At 41.9% G+C, this 23,432-nt stretch overlaps 1 protein-coding gene across 4 annotated transcripts in view; it reads left to right on the forward strand.

The window, feature by feature from the left end:
* The window catches only part of LOC132391065 (zinc finger MIZ domain-containing protein 1-like), a 258,401-nt gene that overhangs the window by 220,237 nt on the left and 14,732 nt on the right, over positions 1–23,432 (forward strand). For all 4 annotated transcript variants that reach the window (XM_059963774.1, XM_059963782.1, XM_059963793.1 and 1 more), the window contains 7 exons: positions 4,097–4,307; positions 7,587–7,692; positions 9,975–10,135; positions 12,403–12,470; positions 13,869–13,937; positions 15,415–15,662; positions 22,448–22,608. In XM_059963774.1, the coding sequence (XP_059819757.1) occupies positions 4,097–4,307; positions 7,587–7,692; positions 9,975–10,135; positions 12,403–12,470; positions 13,869–13,937; positions 15,415–15,662; positions 22,448–22,608 (1,024 nt within the window). The remainder of the gene's footprint in view (positions 1–4,096; positions 4,308–7,586; positions 7,693–9,974; positions 10,136–12,402; positions 12,471–13,868; positions 13,938–15,414; positions 15,663–22,447; positions 22,609–23,432) is intronic.

The raw sequence follows: 23,432 nt of genomic DNA on the forward strand, positions 1-23,432 counted from the left end.
CCGCCGTAGCCATCAGCGGCGGCTGGCCCTGGCGTTTCCCGGGAACTTGCAGGGTGGGCTACAGCAGCGGGCTTCTGCGCCCCACTGCTGGTGGTAGAAGCACCATTGTTGGTTGGTCTCCTCACCCCTGCCTCTGGGGTTAGCGGGCTCTATGGCTGGGCCTGGTCTGGTTTGCTGCTGGGAGCGTGGCCTGGTGATCTGTGCGACAGACGCCCCACTCTACTTCTTGGCGTTCCACAGCACGTCCGCCCAGGCTGCCACCTTCCGGGGTCGCTGAAATCTGCGTTGGACAGCAGCAGGCGTATGTCCTCGGGCAGCTGCTCTCAGGAATGCCTGCTCAAACATGAGGCAGGGTTTGTGTTTGCCGGCCAGAGACAACATCTCATTCATTAAAGCCGATGGAGGTCTGTCTCCCAAGCCATCCAGGTGCAGTAAACGGGCAGCCCGTTCGCGCCGTGAGAGTCCGAAAGTCCTTATGAGCAGGGCTTTGAATTCCGTGTACTTGCCGTCCGCCGGGGGCGACTGTACGAACTCCGCGACCTGGGCCGCTGTGTCCTGGTCGAGGGAGCTCACCACGTAGTAGTAACGTGTGTCCTCTGAGGTTATCTGCCGAACGTGGAATTGGGCTTCTGCTTGCTGGAACCATAGGTGAGGTCGCAGCGTCTAGAAGCTTGGCAGTTTCAACGAAACCGCATGAACAGATGCGGCGTCGTTCATCTCTGGTCCAAAAATCATTTGGACCGTCGGGGTCACCAATTGTCGCAGTGTGCTACACACAGCGCTAAAATAATGACAATTGAGTCGGTAAACTGCAGTTAAAGAAAGATTTTATTCGAACTTCACAGCCTTGCTTTAAAGCCTCCCTGATCCCGCCCTCCCCAGGCGCGGATGCTGTAGGGGCACGTACTCACAATCCCCCGCAGGCTTTTCCCTTTGTTGGTGAAGCAGACCTGGCGCCCTTTTGGGACTGGCCTTTGTGCCGGCGCGCTGGCTATTTGTGAGCCGGTTCGAGTGTGCTAGGAAGTGGGTCGCCACAACTTACTTAATATTGAAAGCTTTACCTTTTGTTCCTTGGGCTGGTTTGATTGTTTATCCTCTACTGCTTCATCTGTGGGTGTTTCAATAGAAACTCTTCCTTCACGGGCTGACTCTGCAGGCAATTAGCACTTGGGATATTACGTTACTTGGCACAAGATTAACTATTGTCTTTATTTGTCACATGTACATCAAAACACACAGTGAAATGTGTTGTTTGCGTCGGCAAGGATTGTACTGGGGCAAGTGTCACCACGTTTCAGCGCCAACATAGCATGCCTGAACTCACTAACTCTGATCCTAAGCACAAATATTGGAATGTGGAAGAAAACCAGACAGACTGAGGATATCCATGCAGTCACACAGAACTTAACAACTCCTTACAGTCAGCAGTGGGAATTGAACCCTGATGGGTGATCGCTGGCACGTTAGAGCAATTGTGCTAACCGCTGCAGTACTGTGCCACACTACACACTGTATAAAGTGGTATCCTGAAAGCAAAGACAAGTTTTCATAAGGCTAATCAGAATTATAAATAGCAAAACACTATTTTAAGCAATCTAAGGATTAAGAAAGTTCAACTGGTCACCCACCAGAATATCAGCACAACTGTGGCAGACTGGAATTCATTGTGAACTGGGAGCAAGAATCTTTCAACCAGTTAGGGAAGGGTCATTTCCAGATTGGCCTTATATCTTTAATTTGTGCAGAGGTGCTTAAACAAGTGTCTGAGAGAAGAGCTGCCCTATTTTAAAAGAGGTTATTAAATGCAGAACTGTATGACAGATTAAGAAATTCCTCTGTACTGAATATTGAACACAATGGAGTGAGTATGCCCAATCATAGAATCATAGCCACATCAGCACAGAAACAGGCCCTTTGGTCCATTTAGTACATGCACATGATCCATAGGCCTCCATACCCCTCCCATCCAAGTACCTACCCAACTTTCTGTTAGATGTTACATTCAAACTCATATCCACCACATCTGTTGGCAGCTCGTTCCACACTCCACTATGGTCTGAGCAAAGAAGTTTCTCCCTCAGGTTCCTCTTAAATATTTCACTTTTTGCCTAACCTCAGTGGGAAAAGCCTGCTTCCATTTATTCTATCTATACCCCTCATAATCTTGTATAAATAATACAACTTATAATACAAGTTCCAATAAACTACAAAACTGCATTGTGAAGCTGATCATCTCACTCAATAGGCCATGAGATTGCTATTGCGTTCAAAGTAAATTTATGATCAAAGTATGTATGTCACGTACAACCTTGAGATTCATCTTCTTGCAGGCAGTCATAAAGCAAAATAACACAACAGAAACCACAAAATAAACCACACAGCAAAGACAAACAGTCAGAATCAGAATCAGCTTATTATCACCAGCATATGTCATGAAATTTGTTAACTTTACGGAAGCGGTACAATGAAATACATGATAAATATGGAGGGAGAAACTGAGTTACATTAAATGTGTGTACATATATATATATATATATATATATATGTGTGTGTGTGTGTGTGTGTATGTATGTATATTTAAAAAAATTAGCGAGGTAATGTTTATGGGTTCAATGTCCATTCAGAACTTGGATGGCAGAGGGGAAGAAGCTGTTCCTGAATCACTGAGGGTGTCTCTTTAGGCTCCTGTACCTCCTTCCCCATGGTAACTATAAGAAGAGGGCATGTCCTGGATGGTGGAAGTCCTGAATGATAGATGCCACATTCCTAAGGCACCACTGCTTGAAGATGTCTTGGATACTACAGAAGCCAGTACCCATGATGAAGCTGACTAATTTTACATGTTTCTGCAACTTCAGCCTGTGCAATAGCAACCCCCCCCCAATACCCAATGATGATGCAGCCAATCAGAACGCTCTCCACAGAATGTTCTTGACAAACCAAATCTCCTCAAACTCCAAATGAAATACAGCCGCTGTCTTGCCTTCTTTATCACTGCATCAATATGTTGTATCCAGGTTAGGTCCTCGGAGATACTGACACCCAGGAACTTGAGATTGCTCACTCTCTCCTCTTCTGATCACTCTGTGAGGATTGGTTTATGTAAAACAAAATAAATCATGAGAAGAATTTTTTAAAAGTAAATAAATAATATACTAAACGTGAACGGCAGAGTCCCACGGAATACGTTCAGCACTGATGCAAGTGAAACAGGTCTGAAAGCATACCGGCTGTAGGCCACTGCTGGGCCCACTCAGTGCTGCGGCGAGTGAGGCCGGTCCAGGAGAGGATGGTGGCAGGCCATAGCTGTACTGTATTTATGGAAGTAGGGCACAGTGTTCTGATGATACGTATGTGGCACATAATTGCAATAGAAGGTACTAAATCTGACCCGGTAGTGCTGATACAAGGGTCTGCGTACGGGCAATACTGAATCCAGTATAAGTGTGAATGATTTTAACGCATGGAATGCTTGTTGCTGGCATCTGGAACCCGGAATGAAAATGCATCGTCCTTTGTACTAGCACACTTTGTTCTGCCTGATGGACAATCTGCAAGCAAAGTTTATTTTATGAAACAGGTGTTGTATGATAATGTGGTGGTTACCAGAGTGTCAGCAATCAGGGTTCAGCTCCCACAGCTGTCTGTAGGGAGTTTATCCGTTCTCCCTGTCCCCGTGTGTGTTTCACCCGGGTGCCCTTGTTTTCTCCCACATTCCCAAAGACATACAGGTAGGGGTTTGTAAGTTGTTGGCATCAGAAACATGGCAACACTGGGCTGCCCTCAGAAACTCAATTGGATGTTGATGCAAATAACACATTTCACTGCATCCTCATGAAGGGTCTCGGCCTGAAACGCCGACTGTTTATTCCCACCCCTAGATGCTGCTTGACCTACTGAGTTCCTCCAGCATATTGTGTGTATTGCTGTAGATTTTCAGCATCTGCAGTACCTCTTGTGTTTGTGTTTAACTGTATGTTTCGATGTACATTTCACAAATAAAGTTAATCTTTTTAATTAAGTGGCAGCATTTATAAAATTTTTGATTACTAATCTTTCTTGATATGCATTTTTTTTCCCCAAATCTTTCCTGCAGGCCAGATCTGGAGCTTCAGTTTAAGTGTTATCATCACGAAGACAGACAGATGAACACGAACTGGCCAGCTTCAGTCCAGGTTAGCGTGAATGCCACGCCCCTCACGATTGAACGAGGTGACAATAAAACATCCCACAAGCCGCTCTACCTGAAGCACGTGTGCCAGCCGGGGAGGAACACAATTCAGATCACTGTGACCGCCTGTTGCTGTGTAAGTATGAGTGCGGCCTCATCGATAGTTCTACTTTATGTTCGCCTAACACCGATATCCTTACTGAGCTTGTGGTTGTCCATAGTCCACACTACGTAATCCTTGTCGAATTCAAGTCCCCGATGTATTTGGGCCCTGCTAGCAACCTCCTCCCATCTGGTTTCTTCTCCCTTCCTATGTACACTAGTTCCATATGCTTCACCATCAATAGGAGTTATTTTGTACCTGTAACCAGGTTCTCCCTCACCCGCCTTCTGTTTCCCTTTAAAACCTCCTTTAAATTTATGTATGCGGCATTGCTTTAGATCAGGGGTTCCCATTTGTTTTAATGCTATGGGCCCCTACCATTAACCCAGGGATCTGGACCTCGGGTTGGAAGCACTTTCTTTTGATGGATTTTTCTTACAGACTCTCAGTATTCAGCTCTCCTCTGTGAACGTTTTCTTCTGTGGGAACCTCTCTTGGCAAAGTGGAACATGTTCTGTAAGCTGCCGGGCAGCTTTGGTGTGTTTGAATAAAATCTCTCTTTTAAGAGGTGGGATTATAACATTCCCAAACCTCTTATGCATTTCTTCATTTTAATATCACATTATGCAATTTTAATCCACAGAATCCTAATAAAATTTACAGGTTTCTCCCTATTTCTCAGGCCATAATCTGCTTTATATGCCTTAAACATTACCATACATTAGCCTCATTGAAATAATAATTTGAATGTTATTGGAATCTATAGATTATAAATTTAATTATTCTTAATGATCATGATGATAGTAGTTCAGGAGATCATTGGGTCTAGTTAGTTCAACAAGATTTGATGTCAGTGAAAAGTATCAAACAAAACCCAATATTGATGAAGGGACTCAGCCCAAAATGTTGACCGTTTAGTCCCCTCCATTGATGCTGCCTTACCTCCAGTTCCTCCAGTGTGTTACTCTGGATTTCCAGCAACTGTATAATCCGTAAGACATAGAAACAGAATTAACCCATTCGGCCCATTGAGTCTGCTCCTCCAAACCATCATGGCTGATTTATTTTCCCTCACAACCCCTTTCTCCTATGTTTCTTGTATTTAAAATGTAATATTTGTTCATTAATGGTCCATGTGTATTTTAGTAATTGCCATTTCCTCATTATTTAAGGGGATGAATATTTTGCTGTGTCTTTTGGAAAATAAATATTAATGTGTTCATATTCAAATTCACTATCATGGATCACATAATTAAAATGGCACTGGCAGGAATTTATAAAGTACATATTCAAAATCGAGGCAACCTATGGGCAATCTGCCTAGTTGTTAGAGTAATGAATTTTTTCAGTCACATCAACAAGGATTTTTCCCTGTTAATGCTCTTGAGAGAATCACCAGAAAAACTATTCAGTCCCTCTTAAAAAAATTTGTTTGATATCCAGTCACCATTTCAAATATGTGCCTGCTGAAGCTTGAAAGGTTGATGGATATTTGTTATGTGAGAGCCTGCAAAGGTGAAAAAACCATCCATTAAAGGTGGGAACAAAAGAGATTGGGGCATTGTGACAGGGTATGGAGCTGGTGATTGTGGTGTTGACAGCTGTTCAGTTGAGATCAAGATGTGTGGAGACAATATGAACGTCGGAGGCCCAATAGGAAGCCGCTAGATGTTGAATTTATCATTTATTGGAGATTGGACAGAGATTAAGTGTCCGAAGTTGATTAGAGGACAGGAACAGCAGATGGGCAAGTCAGTGTTATATCTACAATGATACGTGGAAAAGGTCCTTTAGGGGCATAGATGTGGATACTGGGGCACAGATAAAGTGAGTAGCAAAAAGGATTTTCCCCAGGGTAGGGGAGTCCAGGATGTAGTTTTAAAGTGAGAGAGAGGAAAGATTTAAAAGAAAGCTGAGGGGCAGCTCTTCCACACAAAGCGAGGTTAGTATGTGGAATGAACTGCCAGAAGAAGCAGTAGCGATAGATACCATTACCACATTTAAAAGGCGATTGTATGGTCATGTAGATAGGAGAGGTTTGGAGAGATATGGGACATCTACAGGCAATGGGACTAGCTCAGCTGAGCAACTTGGTCAACATGAAGGGCTTGTTTCCATGGTCTATATGAATCTACAACTTTAGCTCATTTAGAATTTAGTCAGCGTTGTCCTGAGGAGTGAAGACATTAGTAACTACCTGACCAAAGTCTTCACTCCTCAGGACAATGTTGACTAATTCACCAATGCTCCAAGAGTTTGGTAGAAGCAGTAAAGGTGTAAGCTATTTTCTAACAACGGCAGTATGGTAGTGTAGTGGTTAGCACAATGCTTTACAGTACAGGCGATATGGGTTCGATTCCTGCCAGCTTCTGTGAGGAGTTTGTAGGTTCTTCCCGTGCCTGCGTGGGTTTCCTCCGGGTGCTCTGGTTTCCTTCCACACTCCAAAAGAGGTACTAGTTGGTCATTTTAAATTGTCCCATGATTAAGCTATGATTATTTTGGGAGATTGCTGGGCAGTGTGGCTCAAATGGCCTATTCCACACTGTATCTCAATAAAATTTCAAAATTAGGGACTTGGGAGTACTTGTGCAGGATTCTCTAAAGGTTAACTTACAGGCTGGTTCAGTGGTGAGGAAGGCAAATGCGATGTAAGCACCCATTTCTAGAGGACTAGAACGTAAGAGCAAGACTGTACTGCTGTGGCTTTATAAAGCCGCATTTGAAGTATGGTGAGGAGTTTTGGGCACCTTATCAAAGAAAGGGGGTGCCAGCATTGGAGAAGGTCCAGAGGAGTTTGTGAGAATGATCCCAGGAATGAAAGGGTTAACAGGTGTGGAGTGTTTGATGGGCCTTTACTTGCTGGAGTTTATAACAATGAGAGAGATCTCATTGAAGCATATCAAATATCGAAAGGCCTAGATAGAGTGGATGTGGAGAGAATGTTTCCTATAGTGGGGGAATCTAGGACCAGAGGGCATATCTTCGGAACAGACATTCCTGTAGAACAGAGATGAGGAGGAGTCGCCAGGCAGGAGGTGGTTAATCTGTGGAATTTATTGGGTATATTTAAAACACTCTGGAGGCCAAGTCATTGGGTATATTTAAAGTTGATAGGTTCTTGATTAGTAAGGGCATCAGAGGTTATGGGCGGAAGGCAGGAGAACAGGGTTGAAAGGGATAATAAATTTGCCATAATGGAATGGCAGAGCAGTGTCACTGAAATAAACTGCTGTGCTTGATCGAATTTAAGCTCCATTGAACCTGGCATAAGTTTTCTGTTACTAATTCACTCTCATTCTGGTGATCTTGCAGTCACATCTGTTTGTGCTACAGTTAGTGCACAGACCTTCAGTTCGATCGGTATTACAAGGCCTCCTGAAAAAGAGACTTCTGCCCGCAGAGCACTGTATAACTAAAAGTGAGTATTGTCAGATCCTTAATCAATTCTGATGGACGGAGGGCAGGGAGGGGTACCATGTTACAGAGTCACAGAACTCTACAGCACAGAAACAGGCCCTTTGGCCCATCTAGTCTGTGTTGAACCCTGTTCCCTCTGAGCTGTGTGGGTACGCAGTAACTGAAATGCTTCCCCACACGAAGCCTCCGTTGCTGCACAGCTGGAATTTTCTTTTATATTTTGTTATTTAGTAATGTTGTTATTATAACTGCCATGCAGTTCTCAGACTGAGTAAAAATTCCTGCTCAGAGCAATGACGCAACTGTAAAAAAGAATTAGAGGGAACGTTATTGCCGAACTATTATACTGCCTAATCCCAACACCTAAAATGTTAAGGTTTTTCCAACGTTAGAATAATTAATGCTAGCAAATAGCCATTGACTCTAAAGATCCCTGGATCTCTGTTTTCCACAGCCAGTTATGCAAAGATGTGCAGTTTGGTCCATTATTTGGCCACTGTAAATTGCCCCTGTGCGTAGGTTAGTGGTAGAATGTTGGCTGGGGGTGGGGGGGTGAATAAAATGGGATCAGTGAATTATTGGTCTAAATCAGGGGTCCCCAACCTGGGGTCCGTGGGCCCTTTGCTTAATGGTATTGGTCGATGGCATAAAAAAAGGTTGAGAACCACTGGTCTAAATGATGATGATTATTGAGGTGAACCAAAGAGTTTGTGAATCTGTCATTTCTAATCATGGATTTACTTTATTCACCATATTCATTTACTTGTATTAGGAATTTGCTGTGGTATGTTAGGGTGTAATGTGTGCAACAAAAAATAACATTCAACAAATATAAAAAATAAAGAATTATATAAAAATAAAGTTAGAGGTTGAAGTACAGATAGGGAATAGAATACGCATAAATACCATTGAGTGTTTACAGTGCAGTGATTAAGGTAATTGAAGTGGTTGCAATGTCAAACTAGAATGATAAGATTAACTGCCTGGGGAGAAGAAACTTTTAAGATGGCGTGAAGTTTTTTTGTTTTAATAGCCCAGTAGTGTTTTCCAGAAGGGAGCTTTTGGAAAAGGCTGTTTGCTGGGTGGGTAGTGTCTGTAGTGATATTTCCTGCCTGCTTCTTTGTTCTGGACACACACAAGTCGTGTAGTGATGAGAGACTACAGCCAATGACCTTTTCTGCTGACCTGGCAGTTTGCTGTATGTCAACGTTTTTGGTGACATGCCAAATCTATGCAAACTTCTAAGAAAGTAGATCTTCTGTTGTGCCTTCTTTGTGATGGCACTTACATACTAGTCTCAGGACAGATCTTCTGAGAAGATAACACCATGGAATTTAAAGGTATTGACCCTCTCCACCTTCAATCCCATAATGAAGACCATCTCGTGAACCTCCAGCTTCTTCCTGTAGTCAATAATCATCATCGATTTTGCTGATGTTATGTGAGAGCTTCAGTGTTTACAGTATGTGTGGTTCATTAATTTATTCTGGACAGTGGACATCTTCAGAAGATTAATGCATGGGTACTTTGGGATGGTAATCATTAGACTCGCTGTTTTGGGGGTGAATGTTGATTGTCCTGCACTTATTTAGCATGAGTATCATTTTTCAAGCTTTAGAGCTTCACAACAGTCATGCCAGGGATGAAAAAGTTGTGAGGAGCATGTGATGTCTTTTGGAATTTAGAAGAATGAGGGGGAAATCTCATTGAAAACTATCAAATATTGAAAGACCCAGAAAGAGTGGGTGTGGAGAGGATGTTTCCAATAGTGAGGGAGTCTATGATCAGAGGGCATAGCCTCAGGATACAAGGAGGTCTCTTTAGAACAGATAGTGAATATGGAATTCATTGCTACAGACAGCTGTGGAGACCAAGTCACTGGGTATATTCAAAGTGGTGGTTGACAGGTATTTGATTGGTAAGGGTGTTGAAGATAATGGGGAGAAGGCAAGAGAATGGGGATGAGAGGGATGATAAATTAGCCATGATGGAATGGTGGAATAGACTCAATGGGCTGAATGGTCTAACTCTTTTCCTGTATCTTGTGGTTTGATACTCTGGTTTATTTAACCTGTTTGATGAAGTGAAGTACTGCAACACTGCCAGGAGTTGAAATGTTATTCAGTCTACAGCAAAGGTTCTCAACCTGGGGTCCACGGACCCCTCAAGTTATGGTAAGGCTTCATAGCATAAAAATAGTTGGGAGCCCCCTGATCTACAGAAGCCAAGTCATTTTTACACAATTTTGTAAATATTCTTATATTTATTTTTTCTATGTATCAGTCAAGCGGAATTTCAACAGTAGCGCAGTCTCTTCAGGTAACCCCGGGCTAAATGGGGAGGATGGTGTTGAACAAACAGCAATTAAAGTGTCATTGAAATGTCCGATCACATTCAGACGAATCCAGCTTCCAGCACGAGGACACGACTGTAAACACATTCAGGTCAGTAGAAGTAACATGGAGTCATAGAAAAGTACAGCACAAAAACATTTAGTCAGTACCGAAACCATTGATACTGCCTACTCCATCGACTTGCACCAGGAAATTGGCCCTCCATACCCCCAACCATCCATGTACCTGTCCAAACTTCTCTTAAACACTGAAATTGAGCTGTCATGCACCACTTGCACTGGCAGCTCATTCCACACTCTCACCACCCTCTCAGTGAAGAAGTTTCCCCTCATGTTCCCCTTAAGCTTTTTGCCTTTCACCCTTGTACTGCAGTAACACGTGGCTGATAGCACAGCGATTTCTCTCTTACCCTCCTGAGCAAGAACTGCCACTATTTTAAAATTGACTGGATTAAGACAGATGTAGCATCTTTAGGATTGAGAAGTAGGCGTGAGCAGGGGTTTTATTGACACTAATCTGACAGATTCCAAATATGTTAAAATAATCCTGGCTCCAGTAAATGAGAACACCATTTGGACTTGGGTCTTCAAAGTTCTGAAGAAGATTTGTCATTCTGAAACTCTGACTTTTTTTCATCTCTATAGCTGTTCCCAACCTACCAAGGATTTTTGTTCTTTTGTGTTTATATTTTAGCCTAGATAATAACTCCATGTTTGGCATTGTTATAAAAGAAAGAACGCTGCATTTCTCACCTAATCTTTGGGAGGAGCACAGAGGAAATTAAAACAAATTAACCAGTGGAGTGTAAGTGTCTCTACTAATTGTACATAGAATAGTACAGCATATTACAGGCCCTTCGGCCCACAATGTTGTGCCGACCCTCAAACCCTGCCTCCCATATAACCCCCTCACCTTAAATTCCTCCATATACCTGTCTAATAGTCTCTTAAACTTCACTAGTGTATCTGCCTCCACCACTGACTCAGGCAGTACATTCCATGCACCAACCACTTTCTGAGTGAAAAACCTTCCTCTAATATCCCCCTTGAACTTCCCTCTCCTTACCTTAAAGCCATGTCCTCTTGTACTGAGCAGTGGTGCCCTGGGGAAGAGGTACTGGCTATCCGCTCTATCTATTCCTCTTAATATCATGTCTCCTCTCATCCTCCTTCTGTCCAAAGAGTAAAGCCCTAGCTCCCTTAATCTCTGATCATAATCCATTCTCTCTAAACCAGGCAACATCCTGGTAAATCTCCTCTGTACCCATTCCAATGCTTCCACATCCTTCCTATAGTGAGGCGACCAGAACTGGACACAGTACTCCCAAGTGTGGCCTAACCAGAGTTTTATAGAGCTGCATCATTACCCCGCGACTCTTCAACTCTATCCCTCAACTTATGAAAGCTAACACCCCATAAGCTTTCTTAACTACCCTATCTACCTGTGAGGCAACTTTCAGGGATCTGTGGACATGTACCCCCAGATCCCTCTGCTCCTCCACACTCCTAAGTATCCTGCCATTTACTTTGTTATTGTAGAAAAATATAAATGATTGCCATTACTGTAGAAAAATACAAATTCCAAAACAAAAGAGTAGAGTATCAGACCTTTGTTCGTACCCAGTCCTTTATTCCTTGATTGGACACGAGTTGTGCACTTTAGAAACAATATTGGAAACATTGGTGTTCCTGGTTTTTCTATGGTAATTGTGTTTGCACACTGGGATTTGATGCTGAGAAAATCAAATTAAAACACATGGAAATAGTAACCATGTGTTATGAGCCCTACTTCCTGTCACCATCATCTGTGAGTATTAGTAGGTAAGAGCGGGAGTTTTGCTGGTAGAATTCCAATAACTTGAGCCTACGTAAGGCTGACACTGTATCAAGATGGTTAGCTATTACAGTACCAGCGACCTGGGTTCAATTCTTGCCACTGTCTGTAAGAAGCTTGTACCTTCTAACTGTGACCTCATGGGTCTCCTCCAGATGCTCCACGTTCCAAAAGCATACGGGTTAGTGGATTAATTGATTGCATGGGTGCAAGCCCGTCGATCCGGAAGCAACTGTTAACCATCAAATTTTAAATGATCAGAAAAAAAGATGACCCATTCTGCCAGTTTTGTTGCCGAAGTCTTGTTTCAATTTTTAAATAATTATCTGAAGTATTACTTAAAACAATTACTATAAAAATGATCTATTTTGCAATACAGTTTAATAGCAAATATTTCTCCCAGGATTCAGTGAGATTTCCAGGTATAGAATGCATGTGTCCAACCTAAGTAATACTTTGAAACTATCGACAAATTTTATTCTCTGTGTTTCACAACAGAATAATTGCTTTCTTCCCCTTATCAGTGCTTTGACCTTGAGTCCTATCTACAGCTGAACTGTGAACGAGGAACTTGGAGGTGTCCAGTGTGCAAGTAAGTACAAAGTGTAACTTCAGTTATTCAGTGGGGGAGTTATACTAACATTGATTTAATAACAACGTTTTTTTTTAAATAAACAGGCAGTTATAAATTATGATCCCAGGAATTAAAGGGTTAACATGTGAGGAGCATTTGATGGCTCTGAGCCTGTACTCACTGGAATTTATAAGAATGAGGATGAATCTCTTTGAAACCTACCAAATATTGAAAGGCATGAATAGAGCGGATGTGGAGAGGGTATTTCCGATAGTGGGGGGGGGGTCTAGGATCAGATGGCACAACCTCAGGATAGGGGGATGTCCCTTTAGAACAGAGATGAGGCAGAATTTCTTTAGCCAGAGGGTGTTGTATCTGTGGAAGGCAAGTCATTGGGTACATTTAAAGCAGAAGTTGACAGGTTCTTGATTAGTAAAGGCTTCAAAAGTTGTGGGGTGAAGGCAAGAGAATGGAGTTGAGAGGGATAATAGATCAGCCATGATGGCAGAGCAAATGCATGGTAGGCTGGAGGGTCTAATTCTCCTACTACTTATAGTCCCATGTTTTAAACATGCCTTTCAATTGTCCTCCCTTTTCTTTCTACCACCGGATTTCTATGGTACATAATCCTTTCTTTCTTTCTTATAATGGCATTTGGGGGGGATCACCATAGCTACCCTGGTCTTGTCCTTGATACCTGCATCCCATGGAATGCAACATAGTAATCTTGACCAATTTTATTAGGGCAACTGCATGAATTTAGCCATGTGGTTAGATCTGTCACTGTGGCATAGATAGTAGTCTTATAGTCATATAATTAAAGAGTACTACAGCACAAAAACAGGCCCCCCTGAACACTGCCTGATTTGCTGAGTTTCTCCAGCACTTAGAATGTATTGCTGAAATCTTAACTCCATTTCCTTTTCCACTAAAGCTGTGCGGCCCGCTGAGTACTTATAGCATTTTTCGAAAAAATGCACTTCATCTTTTCATTTGTTTGTAGTGCCAGGCATCTTAGAACCACTGCAATTGTTCATACTGGGAGGGAGTACCGGGAAAACTGGGGGCCACAGTAGCATAGCGGTTAGCGCGACACCATTACAGCTCGGGGCGTTGAAGCTCAGAAGTTAATTCCAGTGCCTTCTGTAAGGAATCATTGCATCTTCTCCCGTGGAATACAAGGCGCTTTCCGCAAGTGCTCCAGTTTCCAACCATGGTCCAAAGATATCGGTAGGTTAATTGGTCATTGTAAATTGTCCTGTGATTAGGTTAGGGTTAAATCAGGGTTGTTGGGGGTTGCTGGGGTGGTGTGGTTCAAAGGGCCTACTCTGTGCTTTTTTGCTAAATAAATAATACGTATACTTTTGATATTTCAAGTTGCACTGTATTATTAACTCTAGCCTTTACTTCCAACAGCAAAACAGCACTGCTGGAGGGCTTAGAAGTCGACCAATATATGTGGGGCATTTTGGCAGCCATTCAAAAGTAAGTGAATATATTTCCTTTTTTGTTTGTGACTGCAACTGCATCAATTCTCTTAGGTATATTGCCATGCAGTGTTATTAGAAAATCAGCTGGTAGGTTGTTCCAAGCATCTAGTCCTTCTGCAGGCTCTGGCTGTCTCATCTGCTTCTGATTCTCCAGCTAATCCCAAACCACTTCATTGATGTTGAGGTCAAGGCTCTGTGGAATTCATACCTTCTGTTGTGGAATTCCTTGTTCTTCTCTTCACTGAAGATAGTTTTTTTATGATCTTGGCCATGTGTTTGGGGTCATTGTCTTGCTGCAGAGTGTAGTTGGGACCCATCAGACGCCTTCCAGCTGGTATTGCATGATCGCTTGTACATCTCAGCGTTGAGGATTCCGTCAGTTCTGACCAGATCACCATTTGTAGAAGTGCAGCCCCAAACCTGCAGGGAACACCTGCCATGCTTCACTGTTGTCTGCAGACACTCATCCATGCAGTGCTGGCCAGCTCTTCTACGGACAAACGGCCTCAGTTTAAGCCAAACATTTCAGATTTCGACTTGTCAGTCCGGAGCTCTTGCTCCCATTGTTCAGCACCCTAGTCCTTGTATTTTTGTGCATAGATGAGTCTGTTGGCTTTGTTTCCACTTCAGAGGAATGGCTTTTTGGCAGCAGCTCATCCACGAAGACTACTTCAGTCAAGACTTCTCTGGACTGCAAAGGGGCGCAGAGCTGATGGCTGTAATGTACTTATTCCAATTTCGAAGGAACGTCAGTTTGATGAGTCTATCATCTGCTGTGCTCAGTTTCCGTGGCCGACCACTTTCCCATTTCTTTGTGCTTTTTCAGAAGATCTTGGACAGCACATCTTAAAGCTACTGACGGCTGCAAAATTTCTGTTTGAGAGACCTTGCTGATGCAGGATAACCACCTTCTGTCTTGTTGCAATGCTCACTCTTGTAAGAACTGATGATTTAAACTTTCACCTCACCTTTTAGATTGGTTGTCCCTAGCCCAACTTGATCCCTTCTACACTCATTTCTGTTTCAGTTAATTGGTTTACTTCATTGAGCTCATTATATCATTGATCATTAGTACCTTTGTTATCTTTGTTTAATCATGCACTGGGCTATATATCTACAAAGTAATTAAGTTTTTTTTAAACTAGAAAAGTGGCCTATTACTAAACATGTTACTCTCTGTAATTAAATTATCTGTAACGTCATTTTTTTGGAAAATGAATGTTTGGGAATCTCAAATTTGCTCTTTTCTACTATCACACTATTGCAGAAGACAAAAATATAAAACAAAATTTATATAAATATCTATAATGCCTAAGACTTTTGTATAGGACTGTAAATTCTTATTGTAATTTATAGTAATTTTTATGTATTGCCACAAAACAACAAAATTCACAACACATGTCAGTGATAATAAACTTGATTCTGATTCCAAAAGCATTTGTCTAAGAAATTACTCTGTTTAATTTGCCTAGCACGGAGTTTGAGGAGGTTACAATTGACCCTACGTGCAGCTGGCGGCCTGTACCAGTGAAGTCGGACATCCACATAAAAGATGACCCTGATGGCCCCATAGCCAAGAGGTGTAAGACGATGAGCCCCAGTCAGATGATCATGCCCAATGTAATGGAGATGATTGCTGCCCTGGGTCCAGGAACATCTCCCTATCCATCTCTGCCACTTCCACCAGGGGGCAACAATAATGGTGACTACCCTCATCAGAGTAAGTTCAAGTTTGTCATTCAACCATACACATGTATACAGCTAAAGGAAACATCATTCCTCTGGGGCCAAACTGCAAAACACAGTACATATAGTCACACACGGTAGATACGGTTATGATCCAGTCACAAGATATTCGTACAATATAGTAAATACATCTGCACAGCTGTGCCATTCCAGACTGGTACAGGAACACTGTATCGGCCATATACTCAGCTTGCTCAGGAAGATTTTTTTACCGATTTACGTATATATTATGATCCTTACAGTAACAATTATTATTTGCAGTCCATACCTCCCTCCTCCATGTACATGTCCAAACTTCCCTTAAATGTTAAAACTGATGTTTCACTTCCACTGGGTGCTCATTCTGCACCCACACCACCCTCTGAGTGAAGAGGTTACCCCTCAGATTCCCCTCAAATATTTCACCTTTCACTCTTAAACCTGTGCCCACTAGTGCTGGTCTTTTCCAACCAGAAGAGAAAAGGCCTTCTTGCATTGACTGTATCCACACAGGATGAAAGCAAAATGGAGGGTTATGTGGGAAGGAAGAGTTAGATTGATCTTGCAGTAAGTTAGAAGGGCAGCACAACGTTGTGGGCCAAAGCATCTGTACTGTTCTACCCTTTCCTGTGTCAGTTTGGAGGATCAGAAGACAAAAGCCTGCATTTTGTAAGGTGACTGAAGATTTGTGATGATCTTTATTTTTGTCAGTGGTGGAAATCAATGGGAAATGATATTTTAAACTGGCTAAATTGAGGGTTTGGGAGACAGGATTGAGAGCTGAGCCTTGAACAGCGGTAGACGGCAAACTTGAGGTATAGATGTAATGATTGGGGGGGAGGAGTGGGATGGACGACCTTGCAAACCAATGCCAGACAAGGTGTTGGAGGGTGTGGTGTGAAGTATTTCATTCACATGGCACATTTTGAGTTTCAGATTTCACTCTCCTCGATGTTGACGGGAGATGTTTTCGAAATTGAGACTTGTATGATTATTGCTGTGTCAAAACTGTAGTTTATATGTTCCCCTTTAGTTTTGTGTTTTCTTCCTTGATGCCTTTGTCCAGGTGGACAGTATGTTAGTTTTTGTGCAAGGGGGCAGTTGGGGATTTGGGGTCTGATGTTCTTCTTGGTGTTTTTCTATGTGAGCCATCTGTTAGTTTTCTGTGTGCAAGAGAAGGGGGTTGGGGTAAGGATGTTCCAGATGGGCAATCTATTGGTTTTTGTGTGAGGGAGGGATTGGGGAGGGTTTGGCATTTGCGAGTTTTTTTTTCTTTTTCTTTTATGTGCGGCGTGGTTTTTCTTTCAATGACCTCCATGGTTTTGCTGTATTCTGTGGCTATCTGGAGAAGACTTATCTCAGAGTCATATTCTGCGAACACAGTTTGACAATAAAATGAACCTTTTCCAGTCTAGCACTGTGAATGAAGCCTGCTTTCTAACTGAAAGTGCCCAGCTGCGGATGCCCGGACACGGCCTGCCCAGTGTTACACTGCAGTGCTGCAACTCGGCCAATTTCATCCCAAGTGCCCTGGGAATGCAAGTTACATCAGGGGTGCAAGGATTGTATCTACACTTAAGTAGCTGGTAATTCTAAAAAGATTCAGAATGGGGGGCAGCAGTTAGTGTAACGCTATTACACCACCGCTGTCTGTAAGGACTTTGTATATTCTCCCATTTCTTCCGGGTGTTCCAGTTTCCTGCCTCATTCCAAAGACGTATGGGTTTGTAGGTTAACTGATCACATGGGTATTTTTGGGCAGTGCAGGCTTGTTGGGCCGGAAGGGCCTAGTATGTGCTATATGTCTAAATATATTTCTTCTAATGGTCTGGAGTGGTAATTATATTTCACTTGGGGTGGGGAGAAGTTATTGTCAAATGTGCACAGTGCTGAAAAATGTCCATGTTTTGCTATTGAACTTCAAATTATAAAATCCCATAATTTTTATGTAGTTGCTATTTGTTCTGCTACATCTTATTCTAAATAGCTTAGCTCAACAGAAGCATCGACTCTTACTTCTTGAAAAATGGAGCACATTCCTGTGTTAGACCTAGTGACCTGGTGAAGTCTAAAAATAAATTGATTCTGTTGGATGAAATCAAGATTAACCATCGCCTAGCTCAACTGCTTGTATGTTTTCAGCTTTACTCCACTGTCTCAATGCAGAGGTTTTATAATACGTACTTATATTATGTGATCATTTAAGACCAAAGTTGGAAGGGGTGTGAAGGGCTATGGCACTGGGCAGAAAAATGGACTATAAAATATGGGAGCAGAATTAGCCATTCCCTCTCAACCCCATTCTGCTATATATTTCATGATTTTATTCTCCTGCTTTCTCCCAGAAACTTCTGATGCTCTAACTAATGAAAAACCTATCAGATATCAATAGTAGTTTAGCATGGACTAGATGGGATGAAAGGCCTGTTTCTGTGTGTAGTGCTCTATGACTCTTTAAAAATGATCCAATTTTGTCTTTTACTTTTATTAAATTGCACCAATCCACTTGGTATAAGGTGTACTGCAGTTTTGGTGTGACAGATCATGTTGCAACTACGTGCTTATACAGATAATCAGATGATGAAAGGTTAAAGCAGAGGCATGGTAAACTAGATACAAACTTCACTTTTAACTTAACAGGTCCAAAGTTGGTCTGGTTTAAATATGCGTTCACACCCCACAAAATTTTATCCCATGCTCATTTTAATGAAACAGGAAATCAGCCAACACACCCTTCCTGAAGAAGGGTGTCAGCCTGAAACTTCAACTGTTTGTTTATTTCCATAGATGCTGCCTGACTTGCTGAGTTCCTCCAGCATTGTATGTGTGTGTGTGTTGCTTTGGATCTCCAATATCTACTGGATTTCTCATGTTTATGAAATTGGACAGCCTCTGTGGAAAAACAAACCAGTTAATGTTTTTGAACAAGAAACAAACTCCTGGAGGAAGTCAGTGGACTTAACAGCATCTGTGGGGTCCTGATTCAGGGTCTTGAACTCGAAATATTGTCCTTCTTCCGAATCCTCGCTCCACCCAGTGATGTTGCTTGAACCACAGAATTGCTCCAGCAGTTTGTCTTTAGGACAGAGATGAGGAATTTCTTAAGCCAAAGGGTGATGAATCTATAGCTTTCGTTGCTGCGAATGGCTGTGGGGGCCAAGTCATTGGTTAAATTAAAAGCAGAGGTTGATAGGTTTTTGATTAAGTAAGGGCATCAAAGGTTATATGGCAGGAGAATGGAGTTGAGAGGGATAATAAATCAGGCATAATAATACTAATAAGCAGACTTGATGGGCCAAAGAGCCTAATTCTGCTCCTCTGCCTTATTGTCCCAGATTCCAACATCTGCAGTTCCCTGAATCTCCAGTTAATATATTTGGTCAGAGCTAGTGAAGAGAGGAGGGGTTACAATCTTCAAGACAGAGCTGGGAAGGAGTGAGGTGTTTAAAGAAAAGCCTGTGTGAAAATTGGTTTAGACAAATTAGGTGATAAAGAGCATGAACACTGACCATTAAAGAAGCATTTTAAGTGAGAAAAGGGCATGAGCATGATAAGTTCCTGAGAACTGTGTGGAGAAGGGAACGTGGTTTCTCAGTCCACAGGTATTGCACGGCGGCATGAGTTCCATCATTCCCTGTTTCCAGCATCTGCATTTTTATTTGCTTTCATGAAGCCAGCCAGTGTTTGTAGTGGGTACTCACCTATATGAGACAGACTAAAACTCAGACTTTAGTTATTGGGTGATGCCAGTGCTGGGTTTCAAAAGCAATGTTCACAGAAGGAAGAGAATAATAAGGGAAAGGAGGAACTATGAATCATCATGGAAAGGAATGAGTTAAGTAACAAACAAGTCAACAAATCATGTTTACATTCTTGCAGTGTTAGATCAAGGAAAATGCTTATTGGATATGGGCACTTCAGTCTGAAATAACAAACAGAAAACTGGTTTGGCACTTGACCTTCATGTAACCAGCAGTCACACACACAGGATGCTGAAGGGGCCAGCAGGTCAGGCAGCATCTATGGAGTGGAATAAAGTGCCGATATTTTGGGCCTAGACCCTTCACCAGGACTCATGATGTGTCTTGGCCTGAAACAACGGCTCTTTATTCCCTTCCATAGATGCTGCCTGACCTGCTGAGTTCCTCCAAAATCTTGTATGTGTGTATTATTCTGGATTTCTAGCATCTGCAGTACCTCTTACGTTCATAACCAGCAGTATTCTGCATGTGCCAATGGTGAAGAGCAGGTTTGATTAATAAAAACAATACTGTCAGGGACATAAGGAGCATTTGCAACAGTCAAATCAGCAGTTAGAAATTGTATTCTGATTCCACACGTTGCCACTGATATAAAGGGCTGAGACTATAAATCAGTGTTGGGTGATTGTTACACATTAGACCAGGGGTGGCCAACCTTTTACATTCCTTGCGTCAAATTTTTTCACGCATGAGTTCAGATGTGCCATACAACTCTTATATAGTCACGTTTAGCATTTTTTACATGATATATTGATTTAATATAAAAACAAGACAAACATTACTTACCTTAATGAGACTTCTTTTAACAAATATATTTTGTCTTCTTTTGATTTCTTCCTTTTTCTTAATCACATATTCTGTCCATAACTCAGACCCAAGCACTAGCTTCAGTTTTCCTTCTATTTCAGTCTGATGTTGTGTTTTATAGTGTCTATTCAGATCATGTCTTCTATTATGTGAGAAAGTGTTTTCACAAACAATGCACAACGGTTTTCCTGACAGGCCCACTATAAATAAGAACTCATTTTCCCACTGTTCATTTAATTTATACTTACTATCACTTTCTGCTTTTCTTTTGCTCATTTTCTTTTGCACTGTGAGGGGTAACTGAATGTAAAAACAAGGCTTAATTTTCAAAAAAGTACAAAACTGCAAATGTTCACAAAGGACAAACAAAGCACAACTCCATAGCGCACGAGTGTCAATTGTAAACTGACTGGCAAAAACCTGTGACGCACCACCAGTGCAGATGCCTGGCACTTCAGGATCAAACAAGTATCAAACGTGTATTGAACAGTTATGGAACGACTGCAGAACAAAAGTCCTTCTATCCTAGTTTGACTCATTGACTCATTTGTTTTTAAATTGAAAACAGATTAATGTGAAAGATGATAACATTCGCCAAAAGATGTGCACGAAATAATAAAATCGCTAAAAATAATTGCTAAGTTTTAGATTTATTCTCAGTAAAACCCAATTTCTGGCTCTAAGCTACTTGAATTCCTGTTAAAGATTTTTTTTCTACAAATTGGTTTTTGGTTAATACTTTTTGCACGAGTAGGTTTACTTCTTTATTATTATCACTGGGGTGGAATGTGCCACTTCTAGTCATCCAGTGCATCACTTTTGCCCATCCCTGCATTAGACATTTGTTGCACGGACAGAATTGCCTTTGAAGAGGATAGTGAAGTCCAAAATTTGGGTGCAGAAGATAGTGATTTTATGAGATTTTGCAGATGCTGGAAATCCAGAGTAACGCACACAAAATGCTAGAGGAACTCAGCAGGTCAGGCAGCATCTATGGACAGGAATAAAGAGCCGACCTGTTGAAGGATCTCAGCTGAAAACACCAGCCCTTTATTCTTCTCCATAGATGCTGCCTGAACTGCTGAGTTTCTCCAGCATTTCGCGTGTGATTTTATATTTTTTTTAATTTTTATTAAGGGTACAAGATCCTTCTGGCCCAGTGAGCCCTTCTTATCAAGTTACACCCACATGATCTATTGACCCTGTAACTCATACAGCTTTGGAATGTGGAAAACCAGAGCACCCAGTGGAATCCCAGAACGTTCAAACTCTTTATAGACAGCAACAGGAAATCAAACCAGGATCACTGGCGCTGTAAGGTGTTGGGCTAACCACTATGCTACTGTGAGGAGGTACAGTAACTGCACGAGGAATCCAATATTCTGGACAGGATGTGGATATTTCAAAGATTCAAAATACATTTATTATCAAAGTATGTAAGCAGTATACAACCCTGAGATTCATCTTCCTGCAGAAAGCCACAAAACAAAGAAATATTGTGGAACGTGTTTAAAGAAAATGCTAAACTGCAGAGCCTTGAAGCAGTCTAGTTCAGTTCAGTTCAATCTAGTGCCATGTGGTTCATTGATTGCAGGTCAGAGAGCCAGCCCGCAGCTTAGTAGAATCATATTTGAAAGAAGTAGTAGTAAGTGGACACAAGGAAATCTGCAGATGCTGGAAATTCAAGCAACACACACAAAATGCTGGTGGAATGCAGCAGGCCAGGCCAGCATCTGGCTGTACTGATGAAGGGTCTCGGCCCGAAACCTCGACAGTGCTTCTCCCTATAGATGCTGCCTGGCCTGCTGTGTTCCACCAGCATTCTGAGAAGTAAGTGGAAGTAGTTCCACGAAGTGTATGAAGGACGTCGCCAGGGGAAGGATTTCCCAATGGATGGGGTGGAATTCCTAACCAGTGGATTGTGTTTCCTTGAACACTAAGTTCTAACTTCACACCAGTGATGTTTATTTTGTCAGCAGCACCCCTCCTTGGAAACTAGCCTCATTGACAGGTCTAGCTCCATATTAAGCAGGGAACACTGCAGAAGAGCCTAGAGCGCAGGAATGGGTAGGTTTGTAACACTGATTGACACAGCATTTATTCAAGGCAGGAGCCAGTTTAAGGATGATTGAAGTATATAATATAATGATAAGGTGTTTTTGGTACTGTATATATATAAAACACTGACAACATTGCTTTTTATTTTCAACAGATTCTGTTTATTCTGGGCAGGGGAACTTCCCCGATTTCCCCCATGGCAATGCTACCAACACGTCAATTAATGAGTTTATACATGGGCCACCACTGAGCTACCCATCAGATATCTCGAATATGACTCCTGACAAGCCCCTAGGACACTCCATGTCAGATCAGGTAAGTCTGGTCTCTTTGCACTTGCATGCCTCTTGTGTCAGTAGCAGTGTACTGTTGAACTAAGTAACTACAGTGTTAAAGCTTTCTGTATCACGGAGCACAATTCAACAATTTCATACAGTCTTTTGACCAAATGTCAAATCTCGTTAATGTAAATTTGTCATTATTAAGCCTTTTTAGAAATATAACAGAGGCAGATTTCTTATTACTTTACATTTCACCTGCCTCAGGCGATAACATTAAATAAATAATGATGTAGATTCTTCCAGGTACACAAGGGTGGGAGCAAATTTAAATGGATGCAACTGACATTTATGAGCTTTTTAGCTTCTGGGATTATTGATTGCATTACACCAAAAGTATAGTCAGTTCTGAATAATTGCTGCTCTATTAACCTGATTTTTCTCTTAAAGCCCGCCACAGCAAGTGGTATCTATGGCAAGACTCTGGAAACTACTGATCTTTGGAGCCACCTTTCAGTGAGGATGCATACCATAAAACATAGGAGCAGAATTAAGTCAATCGGCCCATCTAGTCTACTCTGCCATTTTATCAAGATTGATCTCTTGTCCTCCCAACCCCATTCTCCTCCCTCCTCCCTGTAACCTTTGACATCCTTGCCAATCAAGAACCTATCAACCTCCACTTTAAATGTCTTGACCTCCATAGTAATGAATTTCAGTCTATGGCAATGAATTCCACAAATTCACCACCTTATGGATAAAAAAAAAATCAACTCATCCCTGTTCTAAAGGGGTGTCCTTATATTCTGAAGCTGTGCCCTCTGATCCTAGACTCTCCTACTATTAGAAACATACTCTCCA

This window comes from Hypanus sabinus, chromosome 1 (genome assembly GCF_030144855.1).
Source record: "Hypanus sabinus isolate sHypSab1 chromosome 1, sHypSab1.hap1, whole genome shotgun sequence".
NCBI lineage: Eukaryota > Metazoa > Chordata > Chondrichthyes > Myliobatiformes > Dasyatidae > Hypanus > Hypanus sabinus.